This window comes from Oncorhynchus keta, chromosome 28, assembly GCF_023373465.1.
Source record: "Oncorhynchus keta strain PuntledgeMale-10-30-2019 chromosome 28, Oket_V2, whole genome shotgun sequence".
Lineage (NCBI taxonomy): Eukaryota > Metazoa > Chordata > Actinopteri > Salmoniformes > Salmonidae > Oncorhynchus > Oncorhynchus keta.
Window position 1 is genome coordinate 36,100,800 of NC_068448.1, and position 12,699 is coordinate 36,113,498.

At 45.3% G+C, this 12,699-nt stretch overlaps 1 protein-coding gene across 1 annotated transcript in view; it reads right to left on the reverse strand.

The window, feature by feature from the left end:
• Positions 1-12,699, reverse strand: part of LOC118360591 (agrin-like) — a 285,805-nt gene that overhangs the window by 44,791 nt on the left and 228,315 nt on the right. Inside the window, 7 exon segments of the mRNA XM_052482905.1 lie at positions 1,786-1,891; positions 2,227-2,351; positions 3,564-3,707; positions 5,636-5,800; positions 6,252-6,371; positions 9,456-9,561; positions 9,857-9,999. Coding sequence (XP_052338865.1) covers positions 1,786-1,891; positions 2,227-2,351; positions 3,564-3,707; positions 5,636-5,800; positions 6,252-6,371; positions 9,456-9,561; positions 9,857-9,999 — 909 coding nt within the window.

The following is a 12,699-nucleotide window of genomic DNA, read 5'->3' on the forward strand; positions in this document are numbered from 1 at the left end:
GTGACAAGTCGGAGGCCCGCCGTGTTCATCTGGCTTTCCCCTCAGGCTCAGAGAGAGAGAGAGAGAGAGAGAGAGAGAGAGAGAGAGAGAGAGAGAGAGAGAGAGAGAGAGAGAGAGAGAGAGAGAGAGAGAGAGAGTTACAGAGAGAGAGAGAGAGAGAGAGAGTTACAACTCTCTGTTACAACTCTTTTTCCCTCCGAATAAGACTACACACTAGGTAAGGAATTACATACTACATGTCTCATGTGTGCGGCAGGTAGCCTAGCGGTTCAGTAACTGAAAGGTCGCTGGTTCAAATCCCTGAGCCGGCAAGGTCTGCCGTTCTGCCCTTGAGCAAGGCAGTTCATCCCCAACAACAACTGCTCCCCGGGGACCGATTAACAGGGGTTTGGTTAAATTGTGCTGACTAGGTATCCCCTTTCCCTTTCCATCGCCAGGCAACAGAGAACGAGTCGGGAGTGAATTTCACCGGTAACGAATCTCTAATCACCAGATGCTCCGGGCCTATCAAAATGCTGTTGGCCTCTTATAGAGAAAATTACTGTTACTCCTGTGCACCTGCATGTATGAGTCTGCCACATAGCTCTATTTCAGAAGCCTTGGCTAGGGTATTGAGGTGGAGCCTCCAAAGCAATGCACCTACTTTAGGCCTGACAAACTGCACCAAGATCAGCAGGGAGGAAGAGAATTAGTCGAATTGCTGTTTTTTGCTCACGTCTGATCAGTGGTTACAAGCGATGAGGTGAGCAAACGTTTTCCTGTGCGAGATGCTAGGCACCTGATGCTGGCCCATGGCCAACCTTCCTGTGCCCGCCTGCCAGCACCTTCCCAGTGCCATGCTGTCCCCGCGGGCCCTGCTGTGACGCTTGTTGGTGCTAGGCTCAACACGTCCATCGTACATGAAAGCCACATCCTTGGCGTTTGTCCCAGTGCACACCATACCACTCAGTGCAGTGGTGCACTCCATCCAGCTAAAAGATGCGACAGAGATCGAAGGATTCCCCACAGAGGTTTTGGGAGCTAAACCTCCCTAATCCGCACAGGGTTGCAGGGTATGAAACAGTGAAATGTCACTCCTTTCTGGGGAATCTGTGGCTCAGGCTCCATCCAAACAGCAGCATCTCTATCTACAGGGGAGCACCTCATTTCTCTCCCAAGACTTTGTTTTCCCTCTTCCTTGCTCCTCTCTGTCAGCCACGGTGTTGATTTCACTCGCAGTGACACCGCAATCCCAAGCAGGGAGGATAATGGGTAAAGAGACTCAGCTGTCATTGTGTGCGCTCACAGGTATGTGACGACAAGCCAGCTGTTTGTTATTTCCACAACCGGTGGCCAACAGAGAAACCTTGTGCTTTACTGCTAATTATTGGCATATAGAGCCCACACACACACTACACTATATGCCCACACACGCTGCAATAAAAACACTTGGTGATATCTTGTGAAATCAATCTCAAAAAGTGTTTTTAAAACAGCTGGCCGTATAAGGGGTTACGACAGTAATGTGTAAAGTAAAATTGATGTACTTCTAAGTGTAACGATGCCGGTTATCCACAGACAAACTGAAACCAGTGAAAGAGACGCAATATGAAGCAATATGGCACCAAACCCAAAGTGGACACAACCCATATCCTCTAGTCCCTTGTCTTTGACAAGGAGCCAGATGGAGAGAGGACAGTTGGTCTTTCCGATGCCTGTGGCATTACTCTTTATCTTCTGATATGGGCCTGACAACAGGAGTGGGACATCCTCCAGTATGATGTATGGAGGACAAACGGGGCTCACCTGTACACTGGCCAAAGCGTTCCACTGTGATGTGCTTGTCCTGCCTACAGGCAATGGTCCTCAGCTGGCACTGGTCAGCGTAGGTCACCCCATCAGAGCCACACACCTGCTCGGGGAAAAAGCGAGGACAAAAAGAAGATAGGGTCACAACTTGTTAACTTTCGCATTGCCTACTACCAACCACCGTCGATACTAAATACGGAACTGAAGCTTGGTAGTTCCAGGTGCTGGGGTCCGGATTCTGTACAGGACTATTGACAGTATGAACTGATTGGTCATAGAGACGAGGACTGATTGGTCATGGAGAAGAGGATTGATTGGTCATGGAGAAGAGGACTGATTGGTCACGGAGAAGAGGACTGATTGGTCACGGAGAAGAGGACTGATTGGTCATGGAGAAGAGGACTGATTGGTCATGGAGATGAGAATGTAGAGGCCCACCTTGGTCTTGTTCTTCTCGTCACAGTCGGGAGAGGGACATTCGCAGTGGGCTTGACCATTGACCTCGTCACACAACGCGCCAAACTTGCAGTCCAGCTCATCACATGAAGTTGGGGCATCGGCACCTGAGATGGGAATGAGGGGTTGAAATCAACTCATGGGGACAATAGATAGGCAGCTATGGCATCCCTGGCCGTTCACTCTAATAGGCTATTCCTGGTCCTAATCATGATGCTCACATTAGCATGTGTGCTTGGCGCTCTTAACTGTCCTTTTATCCTAGTTGATAATTGTCATCATATTTGATATGCACAGCACTACTTCCACATATATAAACACGGGTAGGTTATGCAGATGAATGATCAGTTATGCTTTTTCCATACAGATTCTATTAATGATGTGTCTTTAATATAGAGTAAATATGTGGACTCTTTTCAAGCAATAATAAAAGAAGGATTTGATCTCATTGTCTTGTTTTGGCTGGGCGTCTAATCAGCACTGATCTCCAGTACTTTCACCAAGGAACCTGTTAGAAGCGTTGACACATATCGCCACTGGGTTGCATCAGCAGCAGCATCACCAGCAGCAGCATCATCAGCAGCAGCATCACCAGCAGCAGCAGGGGCTTGGGCCAAGAATCCTACCCATGAGCCACTGAGGCGCCAAGTGTGGGCTCTCTGTGCTGACACAACAGCCGTGCGGAGCACCTCCGCTTGGTTTTCATGTACCCGTTCCATTACCACGCCCCCCTTTTTTCATCTGCCGGTACGCCACAGAGCACCACTGCTGGGCTGGGACTATTGACTTCATTAAGCACTTGAATTCCTGTCGATAGCTGACGGTCTTAATGAGACAGTGCCAGGTCGGCACAGCAGGCGCTCACCTTCCCTCTCCACCAACTGGAGTTGTGTGTGTATTCATTGAGCTAAATTAGAATGGAAGAGGGCGAGGGAAACTACTGATAGTGGGCTAAGGTTAAGAATAAATTCTTATTTTACAATGACAAATGACTGGATAAATATCCAAAATACAAGTGCTTAAATTTATATTTCCCATTCTGATTTGTTTTTCCTTCAGATAACACCATGAACAACGACAGCTATTTTACTGCAGTTGCTTCTACCGTTTCTGCTACTTCAAAATGCTGCTAAAGAAAAACGTGGCTTGGACAAAAAAAACATTGAGTTCATAAATAGGCTGCTGCAAGGCCGCCCCCTGGACGAGAGGAGTGACAGGGACTAGACGAGAGCCGAGGGGTTGCCACGCTCGCCACGCTTCATCGATGGCGCGGCGAGTCAGCAGGTGGCACGTGTCAGTAAGCGGGGGCTCCACCTTACCTGTGTCGCAGCCGCTCATACCCATCTTGCTGCCGTCGGGGCACACGTTGCACTTCATGCCCTTCACTCCCGTCTTGCAGGAGCACAGGCCTGACATTTGCTCGCAGTCGTCCCTCACCGAGCCCACCGCGTCGCAGTTACACGCTGGAATACAGAGGGTGAGAAAGAGAGATAGAAAGAGAGAAAGGGAGATATGATTAGGGAGAAGAAAGGGATGGAGAGAATGGGATGCATAAAATACAGTGAATAAAACCCCATATGTTCATCATAATGAAAGACTACCCACCTAGTCTATCCCTAACACTCTCCAAGATTCTGATTCTCCATTATGCTTTTTAGTTCAGGAATACACACACACTCTCTTTCAAACATACACACAAACACACACACACACACACACACACACACACACACACACACACACACACACACACACACACACACACACACACACACACACATACAGGCCACCTCAGAAGTGACCCCTGGGTTGATGTAAATCTCAGCGCTTCATTGTCGGGGGCTGGGGTCAGAGATAGTTCAGGCTGAGGCCAGCCAGACAACCCTGGGGCAAGATGGGAGAGGGTAGATGGGCCAACAAGATCACAGAGAGCCACCAGCCCGCAAGGGACAACATCAAAACCCATCATGTTCCTGGAATCAATCTTTTTCCTCCTGCTGAACTCTGCACTGATGTGTGTACTGTTTGCTTGTCCGTGAGTAAGCCTCGGGGGGCCAGTGTTGCAGTCAGGAAGCACGCTTTCCCATGTGCTCAAAGGGCACTTTTGGTACTGCAGTTTAGCTGAAGACAAGCTTAAAAGGACCATTTTTATAGACGGCCCCATAGACCCCTTTCTGTGTTCACAAACATTGCCTCATGAGTGCATTTCACACTACCTTTGGATTATAATTGGATTGTAGGGCTCGTATGAATGTCCTGCTTAGTATAATGTTTGTGTCATCATGGCAAATCAACTGCATTACACTTCAAAAACACTTCTACTTCAACCAGCAAAATGGCTCTTTGGCTAGCTTTTGTTACAGCCTATATTAATGAGAGTTAGCAATCTAGTGAACAACTAACTGCTGCATCCAAAATAATTATTTTGCAAAGATCACAACCAAATGCAATCTAAGTGTGTGTTCAAACAAGAATCAAAACATCATTGTAAGCATACGAGAACCCCAAAAAGTGATTTTGTTTAGAAGTTTAATTTTTTAAAAATGTATCTAAATGTTGAATGGGCACAGATGGCAATGTCTTTCTTACTGCCACCCAGAGTCGCGCGCATCTGTGCGTGACGTCAGTGTCGTGTCCTGGAAAAGGGTTTATAGAAAAGTCCCATTTTAAAATTCCTAAAAAGACACTTTAGTTATCACCTTTGTGCCAAAAATATCAATTGAATAATTCAAGTAATCGTCTTCGAGCCGAAGATATTAACATTTTATAGTCATCCAATATTTGTGATGTTTGTGGATGACGTGATGATGCCGTCTCTGTTCGTGCTGCTTCCAACGTGCACTGAGTTCTACTGTGGAGCCGTTATCGGCTCTGTAAAGCAGACGGCAACCACCACGAAATGGTGTATGCGAACGTGAGTGGATTACGTTGAAAACAATGGTCGGCCATCTTGGATGCTGTCTCCAGTTCATATATACCTCAGGTGTAAACCTCACAGGTAAGGCCACAGTGGAGACAGGTAGATAGTTCCTGCTGATGACTGAAAAGCTCTGAGGATCTCATACTGTATTGCCAAATACTCTTTTCACAAGTAGTCACCATCAAAAAGGATTATGCGCACACACACACACACGCACACACACACAAAGGAATCGAGTCAATGTCTCCATATAGTATAAGCCATCAAGCAGATACTTTAACCCTAAGCGGCTTACAGTATTGCATGCATACATTTTCGTACTACCGGGCCCAGCGGGAAACCTATGAGTTGCAAGCGTCATGGTCTACTAACTCTGCTATACAAGACCATAACTCTTCTGTTTCCTACGTAAGGACAGTTGATGAGAAGAAACGAGATGGAGAAAGAGACAAGACGAAGACGGTCTCTTACGTGTGCAGCCGCTCAAGTTCTCTGTGACGATGCCGCGGAAGTTCCAGAAGCTTGGATCGCAGCGGTCGCACTTCTGTCCCCCGACGCCGGGCTTACAGGAGCACTGGCCGCTGCCCGGGTCACAAGTCCCCTTGTAGGAGCCGTACGGGTTACACTGGCATGTACCTGGGGGACACACCAATGACATGACTGATTGAATGACTGAATTAATTAGATCATTATACACAGCTACAACATCAAAGCATCAGCAGGCCGTGTCCAGGCTCACCTCTGACCCCTTGTATTATATCCATCACAATGGTATTAACTTATCGACCAGATGCTCACAATCAGCCTATCGTAGCACTTATATAATCTTATTTCCATTGAAACTAAACGTACGAAAGAAAGGTAATCTCAGTGCTATGATACTTCTAGGAAACCCCGCCCAGACCTAGACTTGAATCTGTGTCCATACCTTCAGATATCACTTTATATACAGGTTTTCCTTTTAAAGAATTGTATGCTAGGCTGATTGTGAGCATCCGATCAATAAGTTAATACCATCGTGATGGATGTAATTACAAGGGGTCAGAGGTGAGAGGTCGGATGCCACGTGAGGGGTCGGCACACTTACTGGGGCATCCGGCAAGTCCCACACCAAGGGCCGCCGTCTTGTTGTCACGGCAACAGCCATAGACTGACAAACTGCAGTGTTCCTGTGCTGGCAGCTTTGTCGGAGAGGTGGCCGAAATCGCTGATGAGGGGACGCAACAAACAAGAAAGGAGAAAAAAAAAATTTCAGAGTGACAGAAGGCTCTTTTAAAAGGAATTAGAAGACACAATCTCTGAACAACATGCAACTTCTAGTGAACAATGAGTTTTGCCTGGCGGGCCAGGGGTGAAGAAGCTGGCATCTGGCTTCCAGATAACAATTTAATTTTCCCAGTCCTGACAATGGCTCAAAATCAGAGGGAGAATTATGCCATTACCTCCAGTGCAGTGAAAACAAACAATGGTGTTCCTAGTGGATTTGCAACAGCTGACATTTGGCTCTTCCTAGGAGGCCTATTCTCTTCATTTGTTCTCCTGTGAAATTGCAGAGCGCGACACAGCGTCGCTACAAGCTCGCACAAGCAGAAAAAAACGAGTCTGCAGCTGAATTTGATGGACTGGGCCAATCTGTGAGTGTATGTGTGTAGTTGTTTTGTCTGTGGGAGCGGCAGAATCCACCGCGACGTGACAGCTCGAAAACCATATACAACATACCCCAAACAAATATCTCCCCCAACAGAGCATTTGTGTATAAGTGAAACGAGAGAGGTATGGAAGGATAGAAGGAAAAGAGGGGGGTGTTGTTCAACGGCCAAGGCAATATATTATTGCTTAAACTCTCTTCAGGCCTTGGATCAAAATGGCCGCTAGTGGTAGAGTTGGGAGGAAGAACTCTCCCCCTCGCTCTCTCTTTCCTTCTTCCTCTCTTGTGTTCCTCATTTGGAGTTTGGAGGCTTCAGATACTGGCCCATAAATCACACTGTTACTGGTGTGGATATGAGCCGAAGCCTAATGGTGATGACTTGCTCTCTCTTTTTCCAGTGCTTTTCCACTCCAGCGATGAGCTTCGGACACAGTTCATTAACTTGCCACTTTTTCAGCGCTCCCGCTACTATCTGTTCTGAGCCTATTAGGACAAGAGAGAACTTTTAATTTCATATGTTCTTCAACCTATTGGTTTTCCCTCTACAGTGACCATGGTCTGGCACAATACAGCTCTCTCTGATGTGCGAGTATTACTCTGTCTCTCTATCTCAAGGTCTGCTGCTGCCTGGGCTATGTGCTGCGTGTAGCCTTTTCTATTTCTACAAGGGGAGAGTTGAGTGCCCGTGCATGTAGCAACGGTATATAGCGCAGGATCCTTTTAGACGTCATGAAAACTGGGTCAGTGATTCCAGTTCTGATAGAAAAATGCAAAATAGGACAGCTTGAAAGTTCTTTGAGACAGCTGTCAAAGATCAAAGAACTCAGACAGGCATGATGAAACATTTTCCCAGAGACACAACGCGTGAGGTGTTTATAAACCACATAAGACAGTAAAAGAACAACAACACAAGGTCGTGTTGAATTCAAAACCCCCTTTGTCAAGTTAAAGAAGTCAGGAGCTCCCTTGAGTTTGAAGGCTTGGAGGTCAAACCGTGGTCAAAGACACGTTCCTCCATGCATAGCTAATGAAGAAAGGCCCAATGAGATTCCAATTGATCTGAGCTTTTTGGGAAAAGAAGAGGGCCCAGAGCTCGCGTACACCAATAGCACTTCACAAGAAAAAAGGGATTGATTCTCTGCGGATGGTGAAGAAGCGTGACAGAAAGCGCCCCAAAGTGGCCAGCTTAGGAAGGACGACTTTACAGGAATGTGAGTGTGAAACCGGGGCGGAGAGTTCTCTCTATCTCTCTCTCTCTTTCGTTTGCTCCCTTGCTCTTTTTAGGGCCGCAGGGAATCAAACAGGCTGCAGTGATCACACAGAATATCTTATCTGCCCTTTGCTTCGCTCTGGCCTACTACAGAGAGATGATGGTTTACACTGCCAAGGCAGGGACTTGGAATGTAGAGCAAGACGTAGAACAAGGCTTCCCTACTTTTGCCTAGCATCTGTGGTGGCAGTCCAGAGAGAATTTCCTCTGCAATCTACATAATGACAAAGCGAAAACAGTTTTTTTGAAATTTTTGCAAATGTATTAAAAACAAAAACAGAAATACCTTACTTATATAAGTTCAGACCCTTAGCTATGAGACTTGAAATTGAGCTCAGGTTCATCCTGTTTCCATTGATCATCCTTGAGATGTTTCTACAACTTGATTGGCGTCCACCTGTGGTAAATTCAATTGATTGGACATGATTTGGAAAGGCACACACCTGTCTATATAAGGTCCCACAGTTGACAGTTCATGTCAGAGCAAAAATCAACCATAAGGTCGAATTAATTGTCCGTAGGGCTCAGAGACAGGATTATATTGAGGCGCAGATTTGGGTAAGGTTACCAAAACATTTATGCACCTTTTACGGTCCCCTAAAATACAGTGGCCTCCATCAGGACCTCAGACTGGGGCGAAGGTTAACCTTCCAAAAAGACAATGACCCTAAGCACACAGCCAAGACAGGAGTGGCTTCGGGACAAGTCTCTGAATGTGCTTGAGTGGCCCAGCCAGAGCCTGGATGTGAACCTGATCGAACATCTCTAGAGAGACCTGAAAATAGCTGTGCAGGAACGCTCCCCGTACAACCTGACAGAGCTTGATGGGATCTGCAGAGAAGATGAGAGAAACTCCACAAATACAGGTGTGCCAAGCTTGTAACGTCATACCCAAGAAGACACAAGGCTGTAATCGCTGCCAAAGGTGCTTCAACAAAGTAAAGGATCTGAATACTTACGTAAATACAATATTTTTTTAATATTTATAAATGAGCAAAAATTTTATAAAAACCTGTTTTTTGCTTTGTCATTATGGGGTATTGTGTGTAGATTGATGAGTAAAAAAACAACCATTTAATCCATATTAGAATAAGGCTGTAACCCAACAGAATGTGGAAAAAGTCAAGGGGTCTAAATAGTTTCCGAAGGCACCTTATGTAGGTATCCAATCGGGGGAGGGAAGCTCTCGCTAGCCAGCTTTGGCGCTGTGTTCGATAGGCTACTGTACCAACCAAAGTGGTGTTCAGAAGAAACAACAGGATTTATAGCCGTTGCTTTATAACAAAGTACTAAGCTGGGTGAATTAAGTACGAGATGGGTTATTACTCTGGCTGATGTTAGATCAGTTATGGTGGGGTGTTCAGGCTGCTCACCTGTACAGGGTCCCTGATTCTGGATCAGCAGGTGCTCCTGCTTTTCACACCTAGCCTTCTTCATTTCACACTCGTTGCTGTAGGTCTTCCCATTTGAGCCACACACCTGAGGAGAATCATAGTCATACTCAAATGAATGCTGGAAAGCGTGTGATTTAATTTGAAAGTTACTCTAAGTACACCAATCCTTTTCAAACTACGTAACATTGCAAGTTCAATCTCAGTCTGAAAATGTTATTGCACAAACATTGACTTTGAATGTAAATGTCAGATGTCATGCATTCATTACCTAGGAATTACCTAGACTTGTGTGAAACTGAAAACCACCTCTATTGCAGTAAAAACCACATACAGGTTTGTGGTTGTTTGTGGAGGGCTAACTTATGGAGGATAAGGCTTACGGGGTTGCGAGGCACGCGATGGCAGTCGAAGTCACAGACACAGCGGTCGTCCTCTGCGTCCTCGTCCCACGATCCTCCAAACGTACGACACCTGTCCTGTTCGCAGCTCTCAATACCTGACCCCGATCCTCCTGAACCACACTCTGCAGAGACCACACACAGAGATCATATTTTAAATTGTTATTATCGGCCCAGCACAGACACACATAAGAAAACTTAACATTTCGATACACACATCTTTGTCGTCCCCCATAAAAATGAAATCTGAGTTCTTGGCAGAGTGTTTATATATTCAGAGTATGCCACCTTTAGGATATTAAAATGTCCTTCACGTTGACGCTGAGATAGAACCAAAGGCGCTGCTGGAAGTACAAGATAATGACCAACCATGGAGAGGACCAGAGATTGACAAAATAAATTAGGCACAACATTGCAGTGCCATCAGTGAGGCATCCTTTACATTTCAATTAAAGCTGAGGATAGTGGGAGGAGGGAAATATTACACCTTGCATCCCTGCGAGGGGGAATCAATGCGGGGGAATCAATGCGAGAGCCTGTTTCATTGACACAGATTTCCTGATAGGAGGAAGCCTCTAATTATACGGTGTTCCATAAAATCCAATTATCAATCCACTCCAGACTTCGGCAAAAAAAGTAGTTCAGACACTTTTTGTACCTGCGACTGTGAAAGGTAAACTTTCGATTTATTTTAAAACGGTACACTTCACTGGCTCAAAGAGGTTTTTGAAAATAGCTCTCCAGAGAGAGTTACAAGAGAGTTCAAAGGACAAACGACAAGCCATTATTATTTCCGAGGATCGGAGACTTATAAAGCTGACACATTGAAAAAACATTTTGGAATATAAACTACATAAAGATATACATACAGACAGAACTCACAAGATAATGGGGGAAAGAATGAGATGGAAATAAGAGTGGACACATCCAGCTTGACTGCAATGATTTATTTAATATAAACAAAATGAGAAGGAGTTTGACCATGGAGACTGACAGATCCCTTTTAATGTTCTGACAGTTCACTTGTTACACTTGCAAGACTCCTGGGGAGAGGAGAGGGAGGGAGAAGGAATGGGGGAGAGGGAGACAGAGAAGGAGAGAGACCAAAAGAGAGAGAGAGAGAGCAGGAGACAGAGAGGCAGTAGTCCACATGCGGACAGAGGAAAATGGTCAAGTATGAGAAAAAGTCATGTTCATTAGTATCAAATCTCTTTATCTTAAAAAGTACCCAATTATGATGTAAATTCTCCAGTTATAATGCAATCTTATACAACATTAATACATTTTAAAAAAATAAAATAAAAATATATATATATACATACAGTGGGGCAAAAAAGTATTTAGTCAGCCACCAATTGTGCAAGTTCTCCCACTTAAAAAGATGAGAGAGGCCTGTAATTTTCATCATAGGTACACTTCAACTATGACAGACAAATTGAGAAAAAAAATCCAGAAAATCACATTGTTGTAACGGCGTTCGTTTGTCGAAAGAGAGTCGGACCGAAATGCAGCGTGGTGGTTACTCATGTCTTTAATGAAACAAATGACGATACGTGAAATAACTTAATAAATACAAAAACAACAAACGGAACGTGAAAACCTAATACAGCCTATCTGGTGAACAACTACACAGAGACAGGAACAATCACCCACGAAATACACAGTGAAACCCCGGCTACCTAAATATGGTTCCCAATCAGAGACAACGAGAATCACCTGACTCTGATTGAGAACCGCCTCAGGCAGCCAAGCCTATGCTAGACACACCCCTAATAAACCACAATCCCAATGCCTACAAAAACCCCAATAAGACAACACAATAAACCCATGTCACACCCTGGCCTGAACAAATAATATAACGAAAACACAAAACACTATGACCAAGGCGTGACAATTGTAGGATTTTTAATGAATTTATTTGCAAATTATGGTGGGAAATAAGTATTTAGTCAAGAACAAAAGTTTATCTCAATACTTTGTTATATACCCTTCACAAGGTTTTCACACACTGTTGCTGGTATTTTGGCCCATTCCTCCATGCAGATCTCCTCTAGAGCAGTGATGTTTTGGGGCTGTTGCTAGGCAACACGGACTTTCAACTCCCTCCAAAGATTTTCTATGGGGTTGAGATCTGGAGACTGTCTAGGCCACTCCAGGACCTTGAAATACTTCTTACGAAGCCACTCCTTCGTTGCCCGGGCGGTGTGTTTGGGATCATTGTCATGCTGAAAGACCCAGCCACGTTTAATCTTCAATGCTCTTGCTGATGGAAGGTTTTCACTCAAAATCTCACGATACATGGCCCCATTCATTCTTTCCTTTACACGGATCAGTCGTCCTGGTCCCTTTGCAGAAAAACAGCCCCAAAGCATGATGTTTCCACCCTCATGCTTCACAGTAGGTATGGTGTTCTTTGGATGCAACTCGGTGTTCTTTGGATGCAACTCAGCATTTTTTGTCCTCCAAACACGACAAGTTGAGTTTTTACCAAAAAGTTATATTTTGGTTTCATCTGACCATATGACATTCTCCCAATCTTCTTCTGGATCATCCAAATGCTCTCTAGCAAACTTCCGACGGGCCTGGACATGTACTGGCTTAAGCAGGGGGACACATCTGGCACTGCAGGATTTGAGTCCCTGGCGGCGTAGTGTGTTACTGATGGTAGGCTTTGTTACGTTGGTCCCAGCTCTCTGCAGGTCATTCACTAGGTCCCCCCGTGTGGTTCTGGGATTTTTGCTCACCATTCTTGTGATCATTTTGACCCCACGGGATGAGATCTTGCATGGAGCCCCAGATCGAGGGAGATTATCAGTGGTCTTGTA